Genomic DNA, 27,454 nt, shown 5'->3' on the forward strand with positions numbered 1-27,454 from the left:
GAATAAGAATTGTTCCAGCCTCACACATGCAGATGGGAATTATTCTAATATTTAGGACAAGGGTCTCCTAGAGGTAGTTAGGGAGCCACTGTAACTCACCAGTACCTTGGAAGTAGCTTCCAGAAGTGCAGTCCTCCACAGTATGTAATTCAGAGACTTTAGCCACATTGAAGAAAACAGCCCTTATACATCTCCGAATCCTTAGAGTGGTAGTCAGCCAAACCAATGTGAGAGTCACACGTTTACACTCAAACAGACTGTATCAGCCTGTGGGACTTGCAACATGACTACCTGTCTCCACTCTCAAATTTGATAAGTCACATAGAGATATGTCACTTTTCAAGGCCAGCTCCATCAGTCATACAGCGTGTGTACAAAAGATAAGATGTTCCTTGAGTGTTTTTACCCAAAATCAAGAGTGCATATTTGATAGTTGTTAAAAAACAAAATTATTGAAAACTCAAAACATTTTGAAAGCTGTTCTCTGAATGATAATTCATTGTGTGTTTGGGAGATTTATAGTGGTGTGCATTTCCTTCGTACCAGCATCGTTGCTGCTGTGGCTGTATTTCAGTAGTCATGTAAATGCTTTTCAAATTGCTAAAGCTTTTTTACGACATGGATATTGATATCCAACTCTTAAGCATTGGCATAGCCCGTGTTCTATAAGAAAATCGAATTTTAAATATCTTTCTCACAAGATATTGTATCCAGAATATCGACAACCACAGCATCGAGGTAAATTTTTTATAAGTATAGCTATGTTTATTTTTAACACCACATCTGTTTATCCTGAGATTTATCTATATATATTACATATCTCTTCAAGGTACGTAGAAAGGGATCTAAGAATAGTAAATCTATAATTTGTAAGTAGGTAAATCTTTATTATACAATTTATATTCAAAATCAATACAAATCATATATAGAAACGCTCAATACACAATGTTAATGATTAACTCTAAAATTTCCACAAATATATTAATTGATATTCCTTTTAAAATTCCAATAAACTGATTTTCCTATTGCTTTGTTTAAAATATCTCAAATATATTATTATTGGTAAATCAACCAATTACTAAAATTCCATCTAAATCCCACAAATAAGTTCATAAATACTGCTTTAAAAATCTTTAAGCTGCATCTGAAATCTACACTTTCGCCCTTTTAAAATTCCTTCTGTACATTAACACTATCTGACATAGCAAGATAGATTATTTCCACTAATTCTTAAAATTCTTTAGACACAGCCCCGCCAGTGAGATAAATTTAATCGCACACTACCAGTTTGTTCGTACTGCAAAATAGTAATATGTTGCTTCTTTAAGTGTTCTAATACCTGCTTCCCTAAACAGCAGTTTCAGGTGCTTATTTCATATATCCTGTAGGGAAGTACGCAGGCACAGGATACAATCGATTCTTTCAGGGTCTGAATTAAAAAAAACTAAATTGATTCTTTTGGTTCCCAGTATTATTCCAGCATCCCTCGAACCGCAACAGTGGGATATACCAGACCCTAAAGCATAGAAAGGCCTTTTTTACCCTCCGTTTGGATTAGAATCCAGATACGCTTGCCATTTGTTTTTCTCAGAACGTTTCATGAGTGTAGTGAAAGTTCTTCTACTTTGCTGCTACAACTAGATTTGTTTCATATCCTAATGATCTCATCTTCCCTTTCATTAACTCGTTCCATGCTCATGACGGCTCCCGGGCATCATGAATCACGGCAGTCATGTGCTTATGACGGCCGGGAGCCGTCTGAACGTTGCCGCTTAGCCCACGCGTGATTAATTCCCCGCCTGTGCGGGCGAATTAATCAGAGAGCGGAGTTTGGATGACTCCCGGCCGTCATGAGCACATGACTACCGAGACTCATGACGGCCGGGAGCCGTCCCGAGTACCGCGGCACCGCCCCCCCTCTCCCGCCCGCCCTCTCGCACCGTGGAAAAATTAACCCCGCAGCCAGGGGGTTAAGATCTTTCTAGTCAGCTTTGGAATTAGAGCTAAAGTTTTCATTGTAGGCAACTGAACATTTCTTAAAATCAGCTCTAATTAAGTTCTCATAGCTATCACACCTGTTCTGGGATTTGTTTTCCAGAACTTCTCTAATAAGGCCCTTGCAGTCTCACAATCCCACAGATAAACTATATTTGTCTATGGACGAGTACATTAACGATTTTATGCAATTGGTACTCTGGATAAAAAAAATTGGTTGATGTTATTTTTCCACCCAATATCATGGCATACATCCGGGTGGGCACTATTGCAACAATGATCAAAGCCATTAGTAGAGCAGGACTATTTTTGATCAGTGTAAGAAACTGGCTCTATATATACTACACCAAAAGAACAAGTTACTTACCTTTGGTAACGCTTTTTCTGGTGGATACAGTATCTGCCTGTGGATTCCTCACCTTATGAATATCCCCTGCGCAAGCATTCCACTCAGAGGCGAAAAGGTGGACTGACAATAGATTCAAAGTATACACAGTACACAATATTCAAACAAATACACATAGTCTAAAATCAAAAGGAAAGGCCAAGAATAAAATCATTTCCTATAAATGTACAGATAGATAGAAGATACAATGTAAAACAACAAGTCAAACAAAGCAGCCTTTAAGGTATACAAGGGTGGACAAAGGGGAGGAGGGTGGGTCAGTGAGGAATCCACAGGCAGATAATGTATCCACCAGAAAAAGCGTTACCAAAGGTAAGCAACTTGTTTTTCTGATGGATACATCTGCCTGTGGATTCTTCACCTTATGAATAGATTCTCACAGTAGTCCCACTCCCAGAAGAGGGTGTCCACCTTTCTATACAAAAAAGTCCTGCAGGACAGAGCGCGCAAAGTGGCCCACCCTCCTCATTTAGGAGTCCAAGCAATAATGCTTTGCGAAAGTGTGGAGGGAGGCCCAAGTCGCTGCCTTACAAATGTCCACTACAGGTACACCTCTGGCCAAAGCAGAAGTTGACGACTTGGCTCTTGTAGAATGAGCCCTAATGCCTACAGGAGGATCCTTACCAGCCAGGGCGTAGCAGATCTTGATGCACAAGATGATCCACCTGGATAGTGTGCGCTTGTGCACAGCCTTGCCCTTCATACGTCCAATGAAGCCCACAAAGAGCTGATCGTCCACTCGCAAGTCCTTCATCCAGTCCAAATAAAAGCTCTAAGCTCTTTTAGGATCCAGGCGGTGAAGTCTCCCTTCCTCCTTGGAAGGGTGAGGGGGAGGACAGAACACAGGAAGAGTAATGGACTGCCTTAGATGGACGGGAGTCACCACTTAGGCAGAAAAGCATCCTTTCAGCATGTATGGTTAAAAACAGGGGTTTTGAACTAAGAGCCTGATGCTCACTCACCCACCTTGCCGAGGTAATAGCCACAAGAAAGACCGTTTTAAAAGACAAAAGCCTTAAAGGACAACTATGTCAGTGTTCAATAAAGTTAAAACAAGATTCAAATCCCATTGAGGCATAACAAAATGTGTAGGTGGAAACCTATTAGTGAGGCCTTTAATAAATCTCAAAACAATGGGAGATTTAAATAAAGAAGGCTGATCCAGCAAACAAAGAAAGGACGAATGATCCGACCAATATCCCCTAACCATGGCCACAGCACAACCCTGCTGAGCCAAGAAAAGAGAAAACTGAAGAACATCTGACAAGTGGGCCTTTAAAGGACCAATGGTTCTCTCTCCACACCATTTAACAAATCTAGACCATCTATAAGAGTAAATAGACTTAGAGAAGTGCCTGGACGATAAGATAACATCCACTACATTGGCGGGAGAGAGAAAGAACTCAGGTTGCCCGGTTCAATCTCCAGGCTTGAAGATGCAGACTCTGGAGGTGGGAGTGTAGAACCTGCACCTGCGAGAGGAGGTCTGCCCTGAGAGGGAGACAGAGCAGCGAGTGCGATGAGAGGTGAAGTAGATCTGTGTACCACATCCTTCTTGACCAATTTGAGCCGATCAATATGACTTGGGCCCGGTCTTGGCGAATCTTCCTCAGAACCCGAAGGAATCAAGGGTATGGGAGGAAACGCATAAAGGAGTTGCAAGCTCCAATTCAATTGAAATGTGTCCCCCAATGCTCCCTGCACCGGATACTGAAGACTGCAGAACAACGGGCAGTGCGCGTTCTCCTGAGTTGCAAACAGGTCCAAACAAAGAGTCCCCAACATCTGGAAGATGGAATGGACCACCTCTGGATGAAGCCTCCACTCAGGATTGGCCGAGTAACGCTGACTGAGTCTGTCTGCACGAACATGTAGCACACCGGCCAGATGATTTGCAAACACACAAATCTGATGGTTCTGTGCACAGGACCCTAGTAGTAGAGCCTCTCGACAGATGATACGAACCTACACCTCCCTGCTTGTTGATGTACCGCATCGCGGTAGTATTGTCCATCAGGACCTGAACCGACTGACCGCGAAGGGAAGGAAGGAAAGCCTTTAGTGCCAAACGTATGGCCCGCAATTCCAGAAGATTGATGTGAAGCAACCTTTCTTCTGGAGACCAAAGACCTTTGACCTCCAGATCCTTTAGATGAGCCCCCCGCCCTAGAGTGGAGGCATCCGTGATCACTGTGGTCTGTGAAGGAGGAGACTGTAAGGGCTTCCCTTGAGTTAGCTTGCCCTGCACTCCACGAAGTCAGTACTGCAGCAGCTTCTCTGGAGATCCTGACTGTCTCCCTGAGATCTTCGTTGTGTTGATACCACTGCCTGCGGAGGCACCACTAGAGAGCACTCATGTGCCAGCGCGCATGACTGACCAACAGTATGCAGGAAGCAAACAGACCGAGCAGGCGAAGGACCTTCAGAACAGGAACAACCTCTCCATTGTGAAACATAGGATCATCTCCTGAATGTTGAGAATTCTTTGAGGAGGAGGAAAAGCTCGACACACAGTAGTATCCAGTACCGCCCCTATGAACAGGTTGCGCTAAGATGGTCCAGGTGAGATTGGGGCGCATTTATTGGAAAACCCAAGTTGAACAACAGTAGAGTTGTTACATGCAGATGATAAAGCACCATCTGGCGACTCTGCTTTGAGCAGCCAGTCGTCCAGATAAGGGAACACTGGGATCCCTGATCTTCTGAGATGAGCCGCCACCACTGCCATCACCTTTGTGAAAACTTGAGTTGCAGTAGTAAGAACAAACAGCAGGACCGCAAACTGGAAGTGCTGCAACCACACCGTAAAACAGAGATACTTCCTGTGCGACTTCAGGATGGGAATGTGAAAATATGCATCCTGTAAATCGATCGACACCATCCAGTCCATTTGCTGCAGCGCAAAAAGAACCTGCGCAAGGGTCAACATCTTGAATTTCTCCTGTTTGAGGTACAAATTCAAGATCCTGAGGTCCAGGATCGGACGTAACCTGCCATCCTTCTTGGGGATCAGGAAATACCGGGAGTAGCATCCCTGACCCCTCTCCTGCTCCGAGACCACCTCTATCGCACCTTTCTGTAAGAGCACAAGGACTTCCTTCTGTAGGAGAAGTAAATGGTCCTCTGAACAAAAACCTTGGCAAGGAGGGTAAGGTGGAGGAAATTCCTGAAAGAGAAGGGCGTACCCATTCTCTACAAGGTTTAAAATCCAAAGGTCTGATGTGACCGATTTCCAACTCTGTAGAAAATGAGACAACCGACCCCCTACGGGACCTACATGATCCAGGATGGGGGATCTAGGGCTGCTTTCCTGTGCTACCAGGGGGAGCAGGCGTGGTAGAAGAGGAGGAGGAGAGATTGCGGGTAGACCCACATTGGCAACCCTTGGCTTTTCCTCTATAGGACTTGTAGAGCAGATTTTGCTGCTGCTGCCGTTGAGGTTGTCGCAAGCTACGAAAGGAAGACCTTCCAAATCCACCATATTTTCTATATCCAAACCCTCTTGACTGGGTTTGTAGTCCCAAAGACTTTGCCGTAGCCCTGCTGTCTTTAAACCTTTGAAGGGCAGAATCTGCCTTCTCCCCGAAAAGCTTTGATCCATTAAAAGGCAAATCAAGAAGAGTAGCTTGAACATCTGGGGAAAAACCAGAAGATCTAAGCCAAGCTTGCCTCCTGGTAGCAGTGGAGGAACACACAACTCTGGCCACCGAATCAGCTGGATCCAGGCAGGATTGAATAACCTGTCTAGCAGCAGCCTGAGCATCTGACAGAACCTCCATAACATTTCCCTGCTCATCAGGTAACTTGGGTGCCAATTGCTTAGCCAAGTCTATCAGGCATATATATAACAGCCCAACAAACAGGTAGCATTGGTTGATTTAAGAGCCATGCTGGAAGATGAAAAGACTTTCTTAGCCGACTGCTCCAGTTTCTTAGAGTCCCTGTCAGCAGGAGCCTGAGACAAAGCACCTGAAGACTGTTTAGAGTAGGACGCCTGTACCACCAAACTTTCCAGAGAAGGATGAGAAGACAGAAAGAGTGGATCCCCTGGAGAAGACCTATATCTTCTTGCCACCGATTTAGACACTGCAGGAGAAAAGCGTGGTTTCAACCATACCTCAAGAATAGGCTCGGTCAAGGCTTCATTGTAAGGCAACAAGGGCTCAACTATAGAAGAAGGCGAATGTAAAACATCAGTGAGCAAACTTGGCATATACTCAGAACTTGGTAACTGTGTAAGTCCAAAAGCTCCGCCGCCTTTCTTATAACAGTATGGTATGGGGCTACCTCTTGAGGTGGAGAAGCCCTTATGGAAGAAAGCTCCCACTCAGGAGAAGTGTCCAGCCCACTTGTGTCCTGCAAACCCTCAAAATCATCCACTGATTCATCTATCGCACCCTCTTCAAGCTCCTGTCTCTGATACTGTTCTTCCTTCAGCAGTCTCTGCGCCTCTCTCCTTGATCGAAACCTAGGACTCGGCGTCTGCGGGACTACACGTGGGTCAACATCTCTGGAGCCGGCGTGAAGGAGGATCCGAAGGCGAAATAGGCGCCGCACGAGACCAAGAGGAAGGTCCACCAAACGGAGCCGGGAACTCCATGAACGGAGTCGAAACCTTTGGTGCCGGAAACTGCAATGAAGGCGCCGTCGGCACGAACGGCACAAAGGGTGCCTGGGCATAGTGCTGAGGCACACCCAAGTTGAAGGCCAGCGGACCCACGGGAACCAAAGGTGCTCCGGAGGGGAAGGCTGCCTTAGCAAATACTCTGTACATTGCATTGCATTTAAAAAATGCGTTGGATCCGAACCTGGAGTAGGAAATTGCGGAAATGGATTCGACCCAGAATCCAAACGAGGAGCATCCGGCGTTGGAAAAGGTGGACCCACTAGGGCCACAGGATCGACCTCATGCACTTGAGAAGCAGGAGAAGGATCAACCTGGACTGGTAACCCTTCCCAATCCGGCGAACCCCTCGGCGCCGGAGACTGCGCCAGAGTGCCTTTTGAAGAAGGAGATCTTTCTGGAGTCACATTGAGGAGAAGGCAACCCAAGTTCTTTTTGACGAAGTCGAGGGGCCGGCGAAGGTGACTTCGAAGTCTTACCCTTAGACGAACGGCGCCGAGATCCATGTCTTCTCTTCTTTTTGTGTTTCCTCGACTTCGGCGAATGAGAAGCCGACGACTTATCTCTTTTTCAGCCTCTTCCTTCCGTCTTCGCCTCAGCCATAAAGAGCTTAGTTCCCCGTTCTTTAAGAGCCTTAGGATTCGTCTTCCTGCAACTGGAACAGTCCTCCACGTCGTGATCAGACGACAAACACCATAAGCAGTTTTCATGAGGGTCAGTGATGGACATGTGACCCCCACACTCCCTGCAGGGCTTGAATCCAGACTTCCTTGAAGACGACATCCTAACAGCAACAGTTTAAAGATAGAATAACAACAAAGTATCTCGACAATATGGACAGAGCCAGAAAACCGTTACGCGCCAACGGCACGGAAAAAAGGTAAATGACATCATCACGCCGACGAGGCTCTCTTATGACTCCAGTGACGTCATGCGGAGTCGCGAGTGGAGCCGTGGCACTGTGACGTCCGCGAAGCATAGTGAGCTAGGAAAAAATTCTGCGGAATGCTGGAGCAGGGGATATTCGTTAGGTGAGGAATCCACAGGCAGATGTATCCATCAGAATATATTAATACCAACTACTGAGGGTCCCAAGCCTTACAATGGAGAAGAATTCAATCATGTAAAGCTATCAAAAGAAATGAAGACACCTTTAAAGTATTAATCACTAGAGATGGCAGCAGTGGGGTGGGGGTCAAAACGTGCCGGGAAAGAGGCTATTACGTGATTTTGGCATATCAATGAGAAGAAGCCGCTGCATTGCAACTGTGATTGCTGGTGGAAAAGCAACAATGGCTAAAGCGAGCAGAAGACATATAAAATGAAAACACCCATAAAATAGCAATAAAAATAAATGGGACACAGGAAGCAAGGTGCACAGGGTACAATCGTGTCTGCTGAAACAGTGCTTCCAGCACACATAAGAAGTTCAACTACTTATTTTAAATTACAGTCATTACATTTACCCAGAACAGAGATTGTAAACAGCAGCAAGGGTTTGCTTCAGTGCGCTACCTGGTCTGCGTGCTGTAATAACAAATAAAGAATATGTCCGAGATAGGTTGTACTAATATGCACTTCTCTGTCTATCACAGGGAGTTTAGGCTGGGTTGATGCACACTTCACCCTCTATCTCCAGAAGAACAGGCCGGGTTGATGCACACTTCACCGTCCATTTCCAGGAAAAACACGCTAGATTGAAGCACACTTCACCTTCCATCTCCAGAAGAACAGCTTGGGTTGATGCACATGTTACCCTCCATCTCCAGAAGAACAGTCCGGGTGGATGCACACTTCACCCTCCATCTCCAGAAGAACAGGCCGGGTTGATGCACACTTCACCGTCCATCTCCAGAAAAAACACGCTAGATTGAAGCACACTTCACCTTCCATCTCCAGAAGAACAGCTTGGGTTGATGCACATGTTACCCTCCATCTCCAGAAGAACAGGCCGGGTTGATGCACACTTCACCCTCCATCTCCAGAAGAACAGGCCGGGTTGATGCACACTTCACCCTCCAGCTCCGGAACAACAGGCTGGTTGATGCACACTTCACCCTCCATCTCCAGCATAACAGGTTCAATTGAAGCACACTTCACCCTCCATCTCCAGAAGAACACGCTGAGTTGATGCACACTTCACCCTCCATCTCCAGAAGAACAGGCTGGGTTGATGGACACTTCACCCTCCATCTCAAGAATAACAGGCCGGTTTGATGCACACTTCATCCTCCAGCTCCAGAAGAACAGGTTAAATTGAAGCACACTTCACCCTTTGTCTCCAGAACAGGCCAGGTTGATGCACACTTCACCCTCCATCTCCAGAATAACAGGCTGGGTTGATGCACACTTCACCCTCCATCTCCAGAAGAACAGCCTGGATTGATGCACACTTCACCCTCCTTCTCCAGAAGAACAGGCTGGATTGGTGCACACTTTACCCTCCATCTCCAGAAGAACTGGCTGGCTTGATGCACACTTCATCCTCCAGCTCAAGAACAGGCTGGGTTGATGCACAAGTCACCCTCCATCTCCAGAGGAACAGGCCGGTTTGATGCACACTTCACCCTCCATCTCCAGAACAACAGGCTGGTTGATGCACACTTCACCCTCCAATTCCAGAAGAACAGGCCAGGTTGATGCACACTTTACCCTACATCTCCAGAAGAGCAGGCTGGTTGATGCACACTTCACCCTCCAATTCCAGAAGAACAGGCCAGGTTGATGCACACTTCACCCTCCAGCTCCGGAAAAACAGGCTGGTTGATGCACCCTTCATCTCCAGAACAACAGGCTGGTTGATGCACCCTTCATCTCCAGAAGAACAGGCTGGGTTGATGCACACTTAACCCTGCATCTCCAGAACAACAGGCTGGCTTGATGCACAGTTCACCCTCCATCTCCAGAACAGGCTGGCTTGATGCACACTTGTTGTATATAAAACGGCGATTAGGTTGAGCGTTAGCAAAAGACATCTAGGTTTTCCGTTATCTTGACATTGGTTATGGCATCCATTTTGAATCTACGGCAGCCATTTTGTCTGCCGCATGCTACCTCGTGTCGACCATGTGCGTTGTCCTACCTTTCTGCTCATGGCCTCTAAACTGCCCGGCAACAAGCTATTAATAGCTCCTTTGTGTTCTCCGCTGACCGTTAGGGTCTACATCTGTTAATGGTTAGCCTTAGATTGGAATGTGCTAGCCGAGAACCCTACGACTGATAGCTCCACCCACTGATCGATTATGCCTCTTAATATTACCATGTATGGACATAAAATGTGCTCTTATGCTTTGTACCGCCTTCTTTTGAGCCCCTGTGTGGGTATAAATAAACCATGTGTTCAGTAGCCCTTTGTGCTACTTCTCGCAGTGCCGGAGGGTACTGGTTGAATTTTAGCACCACCTCATGAGGTGTAATAAACGTTATGTTTTGTATTTCCAGTTTCCGTGCCAACTTTTTCCTTTGGAGTCTGCGGACTTTTGTGCACAGAAGGGCGTACCCCTTGCACTAGCGGGCCTGGCTGAGGTCTGCTACAACACACTTAACCTTCCAGCTCCGGAACAACAGGCTGGTTGATGCACACTTCACCCTCCAGAAGAACAGGCCGGGTTCATGCACACTTCACCCTCCAGCTCCGGAACAACAGGCTGGTTGATGCAAACTTCACTCTCCAGCTCCGGAACAACAGGCTGGATTGATGCACACATCACTCTACATCTCCAGAAGAACAGGCTTGCATGATGCACACTTCACCCCTCGCTCCGGAACAACAGGCTGGTTGATGCACACTTCACCCTCCATCTCCAGACGAACAGGCTGGCTTGATGCACAGTTCACCCTCCATCTCCAGAAGAACTGGCTGGGTTGATGCACACTTCAGCCTCCATCTACAGAAGAACAGGCTGGCTTAATGCACACTTCACCCTCCAGCTCCGTAACAGGCTGGGTTGATGCACACTTCACCCTCCATCTCCAGAAGAACAGGCTGGATTGATGCACACTTCACCCTCCATCTCCAGAAGAACAGGCTGGGTTGATGCACACTTCACCCTTATTCTCCAGAAGACCAGGCTGGCTTGATGCACACTTCACCCTCCATCTCCAGAACAACAGGCTGGCTTGATGCACACTTCACCCTCCAGCTCCGGAACAGGCTGGTTGATGCACACTTCACCCTCGATCTCCAGAATAACAGGCTGGCTTGATGCACACTTCATCCTCCAGCTCCAGAACAACAAGCTGGCTTGATGCGCACTTCACCCTCCAGCTCCAGAAGACCAGGCCGGGTTGATGCACACTTCACCCTCCAGCTCCAGAAGAACAGGCCGGGTCCATGCACACTTCACCCTCCAGCTCTAGAAGAACAGGCCGGGTTGATGCACACTTCACCCTCCATCTCCAGAAGAACAAGCTGGCTTGATGCGCACTTCACCCTCCAGCTCCAGAAGACCAGGCCGGGTTGATGCACACTTCACCCTCCAGCTCCAGAAGACCAGGCCGGGTTGATGCACACTTCACCCTCCAGCTCCAGAAGAACAGGCCGGGTCCATGCACACTTCACCCTCCAGCTCTAGAAGAACAGGCTGGCTTGATGCACACTTCAACCTCCAGCTCTGGAACAACAGGCTGGGTTGATGCACACTTCACCCTCCATCTCCAGAAGAACAGGCAGGGTTGATGCACACTTCACGCTCCATCTCCAGAAGAACTGGTTGGGTTGATGCACACTTAACCCTCCATCTCCAGAACAACAGGCTGGCTTGATGCACACTTCTCCCTCTATTACTAGAAGTGTAGACTGGCTTGATGAACACTCTCTCTTACATCACTAGAATAAGAAGCAGATTGAAGCCCATGTCCTGCTCCATCATTAGAAGAGGCTGCGCGATGCACACTGCTCCCTCTATCACTAGAAGCGTAGGCTGGCTTGATGCACACACTCATACATCAACAGAAGGAGGGTTGATGGCCATTTCCTGCTCTATCACTAGAAGAGGCTGGGTTGATGCACACTTCTCCCTCTACCACTTGAAGGGTAGGCTGGCTTGATGGAAACTCTCTCATACATCACTAGAAGAAGTAGGGTTGATGCCCACTTCCCGCACCATCATTAGAAGAGGCTGGGTTGATGCACACTTCCCCTACCATCAATCGGGCTAGGCTATGTTTTCCTTGACGTTGAATAGATGGACCTGTCGAGTGCACGCTCCTTGTATGTCTTGGATCTCGACCATGCCAGGTATGCACACCCATTTCAATCTGCTGAATGAATTTACAAAATAATCTTTCATAGTCACACCTCATAGGTACAGATTAACAACACTCTCAGTGGCCAGCTACCCAGAGCGCAGCGCACTTCCTTTTAGAAATATGCATAAGATATACACCTTCCACCCCATGACAATACCACCCAAGCAGTGCTCTCACCTTCTGGTAAGTACATGTACACGATGAGGTTTCGATCCCGGTCTGACACTAAGAAGAGAAAGAGAACAGGCATTAGTGAACGGGGATCTTCACTGGACCCTCAACTCGTGGCAGAAGATTAAGCCCCAAGCGGAGGTGAACAGTGGTGTCCACAGGGTATGCTGCAGCCTCACCTAAAAAGCCCAGCTGCGAGTTGTCAACCATAAACTCAACACTATAGACCTCCAATGGCTTCACGTCCTGCAGAGAGAAAGAAAGGGGAGAAGTCAAGGACGATGTAGTCAAGAACATCTTCCTGAGACATCAAGCAGGCTCTCAGACCACTATTATATCGCATTAAAAACAGGAGAACATTTCTTCTAATACATAATGAGAGCTTTATCCTCAGAGACAAGCTGCAATGTCAGTCACCTCGTATTTAAAATGATTTTATACCGACAGCCAGGTGTTTTTGTTTTCTTAACATAACAGTTCCATCAAACACAAACAAAACAGGATCCAGAAAGTTTCCAGTAATCTTTCCAAAAGCAAGATTTCCACAGATTCCATAAACTAGTAACTCAGTGCCACATTCGTAGTGCAAAACAAACTCTCGCTCCAAGGCTGTAGTCCCTATGTTGAACTTTGGAGGACCGCTCTCATCATTCTGCATCTTTGACAGATCAAAGGAATTATTATAATGACTTAAATTCTTCATCCACACCACTTTGACACCAACAGGGCAAAGTAAGCCTTGAAACTGGACTGCTGCAATTCTGTTTGCTGCTGTTGGACCTACATATTCATCAGTTAAGGCTCCATTCCTAGATTTTTGATGGGCAAAGGAACACCAGACAACACTGTACAAGTATTTTGGGAAGATATTAAACCAAATCAAAACCATAACAATTGAATTCAAATTGGAATCTCTGACCCTATTGTTCAGAGATGCTGGAGAAGATGCTGCGTACCCGCTCACCTCCCCAGCTGATAAACTCACACTAGGCTCATTCATGGAAACTACCAGGCCCTCCTACCCTGAACCAGCGGTGGCTAAATGGTGGACGATTTACACAATGGAAAAGCTAATGGCAAACTGTAAGAGATAGAAGGGGAAATTTGTAAAGCGTGTAAGTTCACTTCCCTGCTTATATAAAGAATGATGGCTGGCACAGAGGAGGGGCTAGTCATATGTCAATGGTGCTGCATAGATCGGCAGTCTAACGACCTAGCTTCCTTCTGAAACAGCGTAATCCAACAATGGCGTAAGTATTTGAACACATGTTCTAAGACAGCTGTTAAAAGCTGCCATTCATAGTCGCATAATAAAAAGATAGATTTGATTGTACACACAACATAAATACAGATCTATTTATTAGTCTTCAGTAATTCAGAAATAAACAAGCTTTTATCTACCGGCTATAGATGGAAATCTGAAATGTGACCTCTGTTATATAAAATAACAAACGTAACCACACTCCATTTCCTTGCACATTTTTTAGGCACCCACATATCCACACACTGCCCTTTTCCCGGTCCCATGCTTAAGCCAGGACATAAGGCTGTCAGGAGCAGCACCAGGCTTGATCTCATAAGACAGATGCCCTGGAATACACATAAAAGAAGTGTGCGTTTCATGTGCTGATCCTTCGATCTCGTTGAATGCAGACTTCATTGACAGGCACCAAGCACATCAGCTTACTTCTCATAAGATGTTGCTATTGTAGGCCTTCTGCATACCGTGTGTATTTGTATAAAGAATAAGGATTTCTTTGTTTCCCTCCTAGATCAGGTAATCTTCCAGAGTTAGTCAAAAAGGGGTCAAAACAGGCATTATCTACAGCTCAGACTATATCCCTACTCAGTGGCTCACCGATGGGTCACGCAGTTGACATGGACCGTGTTGTAATCATCTTATCGAAGTGAGTAATGGATTTCACTGCGTTAAAAGTAGGATGGGAAGTATGAGAGCAGAGCACATACCCGACTGACAAGGGACAAAGTCTTGCTCTCCTCTTGGTAGCGCAGGAGAGAAATGCTCTTCAAGACATCAGCAGCCAGGATGAAGTTCTTCACGCTGATCATCTGGTGGATGTAGAGCTGGGTGTCGATAAAGGCCATCCCGGTCAGGTCATTCGCTTTCAGACTCCAGAGGAAGATCTAGAAGATGAAACAGAAGAAAATTGCAGTGGAGTACAGGACCAGACAAGATAGAACGTATGATAACCGGGCTGCTGGCACATGTCTCAGATCAGACCTGCTGTGTGTACAACTTAATCCTCAACTTTAATAGTCTGCTATTAAATCTTCAAATGTGAAACCCTGCTACCTGTATATAACTCAATCTTCACCTGTGCTTGCCTGCTGTCTGTATACCTCTTCAATCCTCTGAATACAAGAGAATCTTCAAATGTGAAACCCTGCTACCTGTATATAACTCAACCTTCACCTGTGATAGCATGCTTTCTGTATACCTCTCCAATACTCTGAATACAAGGAAATCTTCAAATGTGAAACCACTATTGGTCTACTGCTGCGAACCCGCTACCCGTAGTTCCACCATTAGTCTACTGCTGCAATCCTGCTACCCGTAGTTCCACTATTAGTCTACTGCTGCGATTCCGCTACCCGTAGTTCCACTATTGGTCTACTGCTGCGATCCCCCTACCTGTAGTTCCGCTATTAGTCTACTGCTGCGATCCCGACCTGCCCGTAGTTCCACTATTAATCTACTGCTGCGATCCCGCTGCCCGTCGTTCCACTATCGGTCTACTGCTGTGATCCCGCTACCCATAGTTTCACTATTAGTCTACTGATGCGATCCCGCTACCCGTAGTTCCGCTATTAGTCTACTGCTGTGATCCCACTACCCATAGTTCCACTATTAGTCTACTGCTGCGATCCCACTACCCATAGTTCCACTATTAGTCTACTGCTGCGATCCGCCTACCCATAGTTCCACTCTTAGTCTACTGCTGCGATCCCGCTACCCGTAGTTCCACTATTGGTCTACTGCTAAGATCTCGCTACCCATAGTTCCTGTATTAGTCTACTGCTGCGATCCCGCTACCTGTAGTTCCACTACTGGTCTACTGCTGTGATCCTGCTACCCATAGTTCCACTATTAGTCTACTGCTGTGATCCCACTACCCGTAGTTGCACTATTGGTCTATTGCTGTGATCCTGCTACGCATAGTTCCACTACTAGTCTACTGCTGCAATCCCACTACCCATAGTTCCACTATTGGTCTACTGCTGTGATCCCGCTACCCATAGTTCCACTATTAGTCTACTGCTGCGATCCCACTACCCTTAGTTCCACTATTAGTCTACTGCTGCGATCCGCCTACCCATAGTTCCACTCTTAGTCTACTGCTGCGATCCCGCTACCCGTAGTTCCACTATTGGTCTACTGCTGAGAACCCGCTACCCATAGTTCCAGTATTAGTCTACTGCTGCGATCACGCTACCTGTAGTTCCACTACTGGTCTACTGCTGTGATCCTGCTACCCATAGTTCCACTATTAGTCTACTGCTGTGATCCCACTACCCGTAGTTGTACTATTGGTCTATTGCTGTGATCCTGCTACCCATAGTTCCACTACTAGTCTACTGCTGCAATCCCACTACCCATAGTTCCACTATTAGTCTACTGGTGTGATCCCACTACCCGTAGTTGCACTATTTGTCTATTGCTGTGATCCCGCTACCCATAGTTCCACTATTAGTCTACTGCTGTGATCCCGCTACCCGTAGTTCCACTATTAGTCTACTGCTGTGATCCCGCTACCCATAGTTCCACTATTAGTCTACTGCTGCGATCCCGCTACCCATAGTTCCCCTATTAGTCTACTGCTGCGATCCCGCTACCCGTAGTTCCACTTTTGGTCTACTGCTGCGATCCCGCTACCCGTAGTTCCACTATTAGTCTACTGCTGTGATCCCGCTACCCATAGTTCCAGTATTATTCTACTGCTGCGATCCCGCTACCTGTAGTTCCACTACTGGTCTACTGCTGTGATCCCGCTACCCATAGTTCCACTATTAGTCTACTGCTGTGATCCTGCTACCCATAGTTCCACTATTAGTCTACTGGTGTGATCCCACTACCCGTAGTTGCACTATTTGTCTATTGCTGTGATCCTGCTACCCATAGGTCCACTATTAGTCTACTGCTGCAATCCCACTACCCATAGTTCCACTATTGGTCTACCGCTGTGATCCCGCTACCCAAATTTCCACTATTAGTGTACTGCTAGGATCTTGATACATGCAAATTCCCTATCAGCATCATAATACTAGAGAGGTCAAGGATGCACTCTCAAAGCACCCTCAGCTGCACTAGGGCGGCTAGGTGCAGAGTGCTGAGGCCCAATATTATCCAATGGGGATAAGGGGCCTTCGGTTGGTGGCTGCTCACGAGTAGGCCACAAGGTTGAGGGAGCAAAGCTCCTGGACTTAAGCTCAGTACTAAAGGGGGGTTCCGGTTAGCACCCAAGGTGCACCCACAGCAGCACTAGGGCAGCCGGGTGCAGGGAGCTGTTTTGGCGTTGGGATGCCCAGTCACTTTCAAATGGGATTCTCCGGTTTGAAGAAACACTGCAACCTCAGGCACAAAGATCTTCTGGCTGGAAAGGAAAGTTGGGATGTCATGGGATGCCGGGACACCGTCGGTTGGGCCACCCAAGGCAGTGGGGCGTCGGATGCAGGGGTGTCTTTTGGTGTCAGGTTTTTACCTGATCCAGTCACGAGGATCCTCCACAAAGGAGCTGCAGGCTTTGTCGGGAATCTCATGGCAGGTCAGGATCGCCAGGGAGACCTCCTCGTAGTGTTGGTCCAGAAACATATCTGGTGGTGGCAGCTGGTGAGCAGTCAGTCAGCCAAGACACTAGAGTCAGATCGTTTTTCAGGGGACCTCTCTAAGATGCCCTCTGAGTGCATTGTTCATTAAATCCCACACTGGCAACAGTGTGGGTTTAATGTGCTGAGAAGTTTGATATCAAACTTCCCAGCTTTCAGTAAAGTCATTATGGAGCTGTGGAGTTCGTAATGACAAACACCAGGTGCTGGTAACCCAGCACCATATACTTTTATGGCTGTACTGCACTTACAATGCCAAAAAATAGACTTCGGCACTGTAGGGGTACAGGGCTCATGCCACTGTATCCTCACTAATGGTGTAGTGCACTCTGCTAGAAGGATGACCTACCTATACCAGAGGCAGTGGCTGTAGGCATGGCACACAGGGACTCTTCACTTTTCTCTGTACCAAAACACGTAGCCTGCAAAGGCAGTGTGTGGGTGTGAAGGTACAGGGCCTCTAAGGGTGCCACAATATGTGCTGCAGCCCTCAGAGGCTTTCGCTGGTCACAGGGCCAACGGTACCTTTTACAAGGGACTTACATGTGGCCAGGGAGGTGCCTATTTGGGAGTACAAAGTACAGTTTTAGGGAAAGAACATAGGCCCTGGGTACCTGGTTGGCAGGAACCCAGGGCACACTCAGTCAAAGTGCATCAACATTAGGCAAAACATGGGGGGCAACCATGCAAAAAGGTGCACTTTCCTACAGTGAAGTAGCAAGTAACCGGGAGGTGGTGCGATAAGTCCACACACGTTTCTTTACTTCCAACTCCCAATTCTTACAAGTTTTAACTACCATTTGTCTACAGCTCATCAAGACTATTGAAGCGCTCTACAGCACCATTACCAGCTGGATGGTAAACTGGAGTGTGCTTCGATACAATTTTGTTTCTGTCCAAATACTCATTCACCGTACTCGAAAAACTGTGGACCATTAACACTGCAACTGGGGGCTAGCAAAGCGAGAGATTGTGCCTGTTGTGTATTGCTCAATGAGAAGTTGTCTCCAGAGCCCAGAGAAGCCTACAGACTCCAAGGGCCAGCCAATGGGCATCCTGTTCGCAGTAAACAGGGAAATAACGGCTGACTGAGTCTGCTGGGGCAGGTTGGCAGCGCATAGCCTTCAAGTCGCTATCAACGCCATAGTGCAACACCACAGAGTTGCACCAGAGTTCGCTGAACCTGGGAGTGCTGCGAGAGTGCTCCTGGGACCCTCAGAGGGTGAGTTATTGACTCAGAAAGTATTAACTTGTGACCGCGACACCGGGCAACTGGCAACGGGAATACCCTTTCCAATATGCAGCACATGTTTATGTTTATGTTTATGCGATTTTTATAGCGCGCAACTACCCGGGGGTGTCTCGGCGCTCAGAATGCAGAACCATAGCAGCGGTTGATAATTATGATGAGAAGAGCCATATTTTTAATGTTTTTCTGAAACTGAGGAGGGTAGGGGCAGTTTTGATGTGGAGGGGCAGAGTGTTCCAAAGCTTGGCTGAAGAGATAGTGAAACACCTGTCACCCCAGTTGACCTTTTTTGTTCGCGGTACTTTGAGCAGGTGTGCAGAGGAGGAGTGAAGTGTTCTTGAGTGCTCATGCGGGCAGAGAGCCATTCTAAGGAACTGTGGACCTACATTATTGACTGCTTTGTAGGTAATGCACAGTGCCTTGAATATTGTCCGGTTCCTGACTGGGAGCCAGTGAAGTTGTCGGATGTATGGGGAGATGGATGTGAACTTAGGAACGCCCAGTAAGATTCTAGCCGAGGCGTTCTGGACTAACTGCAGTCTGTTGATAACTTTTTCCTGGGCGTTCAAGAGAAGGGCATTGCAATAATCTGTTTTTGAGAAGACCAAAGTGCTAATTAAAGTTTTGCGGGCTGACGAGGGGAGGTAAGGTAGGAGTTTTTTGATTCTTTTCAGGATATAGAAAGATGAGGAGACCACCGAGTTGACATGGTGATGGAAAGTCATTTTATCATCGAATATGACCCCAAGGTTACGAACCTTGGTGACTGGTTGAGGAGGGGCTCCCAACTCCGGTGGCCACCATTGAGGGGACCGAATAGGTTCCAGCTTCCCGAATGTCATCACCTCTGTTTTATCAGAGTTTAGTTTTAGAGAGTTTGATGACATCCAGGAACTGATAGCCCGCATTCCGTCTTGGAAGTTTGCCGCAACTGATGTACCATTGCTGTGTACGGAGAGCACCAGTTGTGTATAATCAGCGTAGGTTGTTAGGGTAATTCCGTAGGATTTTATTACCCTCGCTAAGTCCTAAACATAAATGTTAAATAGTGTCGGACTTAGCGAGGAGCCCTGTGGGACGCCGCAAGGAAGGGTGAAATTTTGGGAGTTGAATTGTCCCGTTCTTACTGTTTTTGGACGGTCAGCCAGGAAGGATGCGAGGAGTTCTTTGGCTTTATTTTGAACTCCTATGGCTGAGACACGGTCGATCAAGATGACATGATCGACCGTGTCGAAGGCTGCAGAGAGATCTAAAAGTATTAATACAGCTGCTCCTCCTTTGTCCAATGTCATCCTAATTTCATCTGCAGCTTTTAGTAGCGCGGTCTCTGTTCTATGACCCTGTCTAAACCCAAATTGGGTGTCGTCCAGCAGGTTGCTATTGTCTATAAATTTCGATAGTCGTATGTTCATTGTTTTCTCGAAAATCTTTGCTGGGAAAGGAAGACATGTGATGGGTCGGTAACTGACAGGAAGGAGGGGATCGAGAGTAGGTTTTTTAGAAGTGGCTTAATGATAGCCTCCTTCCAAACTGAAGGATAAATACCCATTGTGAACATAGCGTTACAGATGGAGGTCAAAGCAGGGGAAATGGCTTCAGGGATAAGATTAAGAATGTCAGGAGGGCAAGGGTCTAAAGGTGACCCTGATTTAGTGCCCGAAGCAAGTCGATGGACTTGTTCCTCCGTGACCGCTTCGAAGACCGTGAAGCTGGATGTGTTATTGTGGGATAAAGAATTAGTTGTGGTAGTAGGGGGGGAGTGAGTGAAAGCTGAGAAAATAGCCGTGACTTTGTCTTTGAAAAATTTGGCAAGAGAGTCGCAGAGGGCTTGGGTTCCATCAAAGCGAGGGGCAGGGGGGTTGGAGAGGTGAGTGACCACCTGGAACAGTTCTTTTGATGAGTTTTTTGCCTGGTTGATTTGGGAGGTGTAATAGGATGACTTTTCTGCAGTGATAAGATCTTTATATTTGGAGAGGGCGCTTTTGTACACAGTTTTTTCCGTAGAGTTGTAGTGACGGCGCCAACGTTTTTCCAAATTTCTGCAGTGTTGTCTCTGCAGTCGAAGGGATTCTGTAAACCAAGGGGCCGAGGGAAGTGGTCTGGTACGATGGGAGATTTTGAGGGGAGCTAGGTTGTGACAGGCCGTGTTTAGGCTGTGAAGGTAATTGGTGGAGGCTAGTGAGGGATCCTGTTCGGTAGTAGTAATGCTGTCAAGCAGCAAAGCAGAGAGGTGGAGAGGAGCGATATTTTTCCAGTCTCTGAAAGTGACAGGGGCAGAGGATGAGGAGACGAATGGAGGGTAAATCAGCTTTATGGAAAAACAAACTGCTGAATGGTCAGTCCAAATAAGAGGGATCACCTTAGAAACAACAATGTGTGGGTTGCTGGTAAATAACCCATCTAGGGTGTGTCCAGCTTTGTGAGTAGGCTGATTGACAATTTGTTGTAGGCCGGCCGCTGCTAGATCGTTGGTTAGCGCCACAATATCAGTGTCACATAAGGACTCAAGATGAAAATTGAAGTCTCCCAGTATGGTAAAATGTGGCGCCCCTGCAGAGACCTCGATTAGGTTATTAAGATTGTTGAGGAATTTTGATCTGGACCCTGGGGGGCGGTAAAGTAGAATGCCTATAAGTGATTGGTTGCCAGAGAGGCTGATGGTAAAGGAGAAAGCCTCACACTCGCTATATTTAGGGTCTGTATGCTTGACTTTGAGATGGTTCTTATAAATGATGGCTATTCCCCCACCCTTGCTTTTAGTTCTGTCCAGCCTACATACACAGTAGTTTTCAGGTGTGGCTGCTTTGAAATCTGGGCCAGAGGAGGTTTTGGTAATGAATAGAAGGTCTAAGTTGTGTGACTCAATAAAAACTGAGATTTCAGTTTTGTGCTTGGGGACAGAGCGCACATTGATAAGTGCTGCTGAAACCTGGGAGGTGGAGGTGATAGAGGGGGTAGAGGTAGTGCAAGTTGGACATTTGTGAGGACCTATGATGGAATTGGTATATAGCAAATATGGTAAAGGATGTGACACATCTGCTGAAGTGTTGAAACTTCGGAGTTGGTCGGAGGTGTATGTTATGTTGCTCGATTTACAGGAGATGCGAAGCGCACCAGAGTCAGGGGGGTGGCCCCTGGCCCGGTCTCGGCGCGGACGAGTGCAGACGAGCTTGCCTTAAGCGCGCCTTCGGCGAGCAATCGTCGCGCCCGCTGCGCTCGTCCGCTGCGCTTCCGGTAGCCGAGCATGTTTTATGCAGGAGATGGCGAAGTGGAGAGGGGGGTGTGGCCAGCACGAGTGTGCGTGTCCGCTGGGCCAGGGATTGTGGCAAGAGTAAGCCGACACTCACCCGCAGCAGCGTGTAATCGGCTGGGCGGGGTGTCGGAGGTGCAGTGGCAATGGCCGAGGGTAAGTGAGTTCTAAAAACACAAGTTATCACATCAATATTTTAAAAAGATCGCTGTAAAGGCTCCCGGCTTTTCGCCTCAGGAGAGGTTCAGTAAACGCAGCGCTTGCAGTCAGCGCGCGTTTAAGTAAAAGGAAGAGGGGGCGTGGCCAGCACGAGTGGGCGTGTCCGCTGGGCCAGGGATTGTGGCAAGAGTAAGCCGACACTCACCCGCAGCAGCGTGTAATTGGCTGGGCGGGGTGTCGGAGGTGCAGTGGCAATAGCCGAGGGTAAGTGAGTTCTAAAAACACAAGTTATCACATCAATATTTTAAAAAGATCGCTGTAAAGGCTCCCGGCTTTTCGCCTCAGGAGAGGTTCAGTGAACGCAGCGCTTGCAGTCAGCGCGCGTTTAAGTAAAAGGAAGAGGGGGCGTGGCCAGCACGAGTGGGCGTGTCCGCTGGGCCAGGGATTGTGGCAAGAGTAAGCCGACACTCACCCGCAGCAGCGTGTAATCGGCTCGGCGGGGTGTCGGATATATTGCATATTCTGCCCCTGTCAACTGCCTTATATTGGACAGACACAACAACCGATAAAAGCTAGGATTAGTCAACATCGTAGCCGCATCAGACACTCTGTAGTCAACGCCCCATTAGTCAGCAACTTCACGAAAAAAAACACACAGCAGATGACATACGGTGGCAAGTCATAGGCAGAGCCTCCATCCCAGAAAGAGGAGGGAATCTTACACAAATTCTCCAACGACTAGAATGTCGTTGGATAGAACGTACTGATTCGATAGCGTTAGGATTGAATACAGCGGAGGAGGGGCGAGGATTCGTCACTACACTGAGTAACTAACCTCATTAGATCTCAACTAGCTGTATAATTAGACAGCACTGTGCTAATTTTTCCCACACATATAAATGTACCTATCGCTGGGTAAAACACAAACATGGCAAGTATAATACTGAAAACGGCATGCCAGGGGAAACAGGGGGGGTATTTGAGCATAACTCCTTGCCAGTACTACTGGTGTATAACACATAGGCTTCACCACTGGGGTTGGTTAGAAAACACAATACAGGGCACTGGATTGTAACAAAACGTGTAGGATCTCAGCCACACTTGTATAGAGTTGTAACCGGCTGTCATGTCACAATTATGCTACCCTACAAATCAGATTGAGCAGACAGTATTCCTGATATTAGAATAATTGTTCATACCTGTTGAACACTCTGCATGCAATCACTACAATGCATATCCAATAAAGCAATTTTTGAATAAGGAAAGTGAAACAATCCAATGTGAGCATTTCGGTATATCGTAAACAATAAGCCCAAATAAGATGAAGAAATTGTACATATTAACAGAATTACATGAGCATTGTATATGATATGACTATCACTTACAGTTGTAAAGACTTGTGCACTGAGCGGATCGTCTTCCATGTGTATCACATAATGTTTAGAACACGTAATTTAGTGTCTTGACGTCAAGTATCATTAATGGATTATCGTATGGTGTGTCACACTGTCATACCAACCTATACAGCCACTCTAGGTACAACTGTCTATCGTGTACCCTGAATGCCTCATCACACATGTATTATGAATACTATATATTATGTTCTTGACTATGTAAATAATGTGGAATAACTATCCTGACTTACTATTCCATACAATGGGCTAGCGCAAAGTGGGTGAGCCCATTATACCCACCAAAACGCACACCGTAGGCAATAGGAACACCTATCGTCTTGGCTCTGATATGAACAAGGCATTGCACAGACCATGTAAACGGCACACAACATCACTGTCCTTTAACATAATGGGTGTCGGACACAAGTAAGCGCACATTAAAACTAGCACACCCGGCCAGTCCCCACACTCAACAGAATCATCAAATTCATTACGGTATAAATGTCCGCAATCAATAAATAATATCCACGCACAATACATGCCCTTTAGAACTTGGATGGGCCTTACACACGCGTCAGGCAGCAGTCTGTTTTTTGTTTTCGTTACTGATAACAGAAATACAGATCTCATCTGCTGATCACACTCCACAGTTGGGTTTTAACATAGACTTTTGGCGGGAAGGCAGGCCTTTATAAATCCAGAGCAAGCATTGACCCCTTGTCATCGTACCTGAGCTGAGCCTTTACTAAATATATGTACACCCCATTACAAGTGTCCCCATACTATTACCGATGCACATGCTCCCTCCTCCTCTCTACGGACCCGTCTTGACAGCGCTTTGATCGTGCCATCTTCCACACACGTGGATCCTTACATTGTGCGCATTCAGGTAATAACATGCTCACCACCCACCTCACACTTGGGGTAAGTTCCAGGTCTGTTCCAATACTATGTCATGCCTCAAACCCCCACTTTTGTAATGCTAATTACTAGTTTTTCTCTCGTGTGTAGCTCCCGGCTGGGACCCATATATCTTTTCTTATCCTTTGCACGGTGCCACACCCTCCACACGAGCCGGTCCATCACCCTTCAGGTACTATACAAACGAAACCTTAGTTCCACCACATAATACTAGTTGCTTAAAATGAGCCACATACTGACATAATCCCTCATCATCTCATAGGTGTCCCTACGATCATAGGTCCTGAAGAGACCCTACACTGCACACAGGGTGAAAACGCGATCAACAAGTTGGATAAACAAACCATTGTTCACCAGCACTGATCACTGTATCTAGCGCTGTCCAATGTACATATATATGTCAATGGTCGTTTATATGAAGCATTGGAAACCTTGTATATATTTCATATATATGTAACTAATTTTCTAGGTTCTGTTTTTCACTAGGATACCTTTCACTCGGAACTATATGTTCAAATGTATTACTTTGTAACAGTATTACATTTCAAGGATTATACAAATATTTTTGATTCAAAAACAAATCAGAGGTGTATTTGCTTCCTTCTCTCTCCAATATCACTATACCCCGATACATTGCCATTGTGCTCATATACACTGAGATTACTTCATTAAGTGTCCACAAGAGCCTCTGTCTTTTGATAATACGTTTATAACCACGGTTCTGCGTGAGTAGGGTTCCCCTGTTCCTGTCCTAGTACAGTTAGAATGACACACAACAGCCTCCAACAGACTTTGATAGGCAAGAGGCAACATGGAGGAAAATTCCACAAGGCCTCCTTGCAAGAGAGGCAACACCGTTTTTTCATAAAACATAAAGAATAAACATCACATCACAGAAGCCTGGAAACCTGCAGCGATTAACACCCTGCTCAAGAAGCAATCGCCTGACCCGAACCAAGAGAGCAACTTCCGACCGATCTCCCAGCTTCCCTACCCAGCCAAAGTGATAGCAGATGCCATCAACAGGCAACTCACAACCCACCTCGAACCACACCACAGACTGGTTCACCACTGAACTACTATTACCAACCATGAAAGAATTGCTAGAAAGGATACAGGTGCTGGATACAGAAGGACATACCAAAAGAAGTAAACGGGGCAATAGGGGATAATTCACTTACCTTTTGCCCAATGGCAGACACCAGGTATCCATTGCAGTGGCACAGCGCCGTCACCGGGCCCTTCTGCTCCTTCTCATACAGTACTTTGAACTTGTTCTTTGTCAGGGGCTGTCCCGGCTCTGGAACAACTTCAATAATGTCCATAATGAGAATCTTGGAGAAGAGCAAAGAGAATATTGATACAGCCAGCCAAGACGAATATGAAGGAAAAAGAAGAAGATATCGGAACATACGACGTGATAGGATGAATATATCAAGTACAGGAGAGCTTATGTAGGTGTTGTTGGCTTTTTGTAAATTACAGAAGAAATAGTGTAGTCTTGAAAGGAGTTTCATTTACAGACCAGCTTGAGGAGTCACCACAGGATATCTATTTTCCAGGAAATCTTATGCAGGATTTTAAAAATAGGAGGGAAAGCAGCAAACATGTTTCAAAAAGGGAACTCACAGCCATCAGTTATTATGCAGCCATAAGGCCGCAAAAACGTCAGTGACTTGAAAAAACGTACACCCCAGAGTGAGAGGATTTTCATCTTTCAATTGTTCCTTCAGTTTTTACTTTTGGTCATGTGGTCTTTAAATGTCTGTAGAGGCAGCACTACACTAACTAAGACATACAAGTAACCTGACAACAGCTATGAGTTTTAGTTAAAAATAGCCATAACATGTCCTCTTGTAATACAGCTCTGTGTGACGGTTGCACGTCACATGCACGGAGTGCAACTCAGAAGCAACAGTAAAAGAAAAAATAAACTCATCCCGTCGCATTAAAGTCTTAATATGCACTTTAGAAGTTGCATGCATTTCTGAAACATATACTGCAGAAACAAAATATTACTTCCCCTCTGAGCATGTGTCTGATTCACATGCTCCGCATACTTCCACCATCTAGCGTTGGGCTCAAATGTTTGCAAGTTGTTTCTCTTTTAAGAAGGTTATTGAGTGACAAGGTACTCTAAGATTCCACCATTAGTGAGCAATGTGCATGCATGCCCACCTCATGTCAGATTCTTTTTCTCACAGACAGTGATAGTAAGTATAAAGTAGTGGGTGTGCGCAGTATGGTGCGCCATGTGTATTGCTCCACTACAATATACCACAAGCCATCCCACTCCACACTACCCAACACTACCACACTTTATCTACCCCATCCCACTCCAAACTACCCCACTCAAATGTATACTACACTAATCTACCGGCCTCTGTTCCAATCCACTCAATCTACCCTAACTGACCCCACTCCAACCTACCCTAAGAAACTCCACACTCCACTCACATTTAGCCATGCTAAACAGCAGCCGCAATGGTGTACAACATGGATAAAACACATTGCCAAAGCCAATGGATCTCGCATAGGCTTTGCCAATGCTTGTTTCTAAAAAGGCGCTTATTGCTATTCAGTTTTTTATTGCTAATTTAGTTGCAGGTTCTGATGGAATTTACTACGCAGACTCACTTGGCTCTAGCCCTCTGTCGAGCAGCGCCTCTGGGGTCAAGTACATTAAAAGCATGTTTCAGTTGAATGCATCACGGATCTTGGCTTGGGTCTTTACATATGCTAGCTTCAGGAAGGTCTGAGCAATGCTCTAAAGGAATTCACCTCCCTTATGAGCTTCCTTCCAAGGCATTTGCAGGATAAACATGCTAGAGAGCCTTCATCATGGTTAACTAAAGAGAATGAGGAAGAGTCTCTATGCCTGTGAGTGTGATAGGAGTCAGTATGCCAGTGGGCCATTTAAATACTACAATTGCAAAGCTCACAAGGTTAATGAAAAGGTTGCAGTCTTAGGATATCATGTAGCATTGCACGTGTATAAATGGCACGCACCCGGCCCCGACAAGTGACCTCCTCCCCCTGCATCAGGCAGGTGCCAGCAGCAATGTAGCCTTTCAAGCCCGACACAGTCTCCTCAGTCTTTAGGGCCACCGTCTTCATGCAGGTCATGTGCTCCCACTCTTCCAAATCAATCCTAAGCAGATAAGGAGACAATGACAGTAGAATAATGCAC

The 27,454-nt window shown here is 46.5% G+C and overlaps 1 protein-coding gene across 2 annotated transcripts in view; it reads right to left on the bottom strand.

The window, feature by feature from the left end:
• CPSF1 (cleavage and polyadenylation specific factor 1) overlaps positions 1 to 27,454 on the bottom strand; it is a 235,407-nt gene that overhangs the window by 13,472 nt on the left and 194,481 nt on the right. For both annotated transcript variants that reach the window (XM_078686442.1, XM_078686443.1), the window contains exons 30-34: positions 27,274 to 27,415; positions 25,446 to 25,598; positions 14,415 to 14,591; positions 12,626 to 12,692; positions 12,453 to 12,500 (exon numbers count right to left, since the gene is read on the bottom strand). In XM_078686442.1, coding sequence (XP_078542568.1) covers positions 12,453 to 12,500; positions 12,626 to 12,692; positions 14,415 to 14,591; positions 25,446 to 25,598; positions 27,274 to 27,415 — 587 coding nt within the window. The remainder of the gene's footprint in view (positions 1 to 12,452; positions 12,501 to 12,625; positions 12,693 to 14,414; positions 14,592 to 25,445; positions 25,599 to 27,273; positions 27,416 to 27,454) is intronic.

This window comes from Lissotriton helveticus, chromosome 4_1 (genome assembly GCF_964261635.1).
Source record: "Lissotriton helveticus chromosome 4_1, aLisHel1.1, whole genome shotgun sequence".
In the NCBI taxonomy this organism is placed as follows: domain Eukaryota; kingdom Metazoa; phylum Chordata; class Amphibia; order Caudata; family Salamandridae; genus Lissotriton; species Lissotriton helveticus.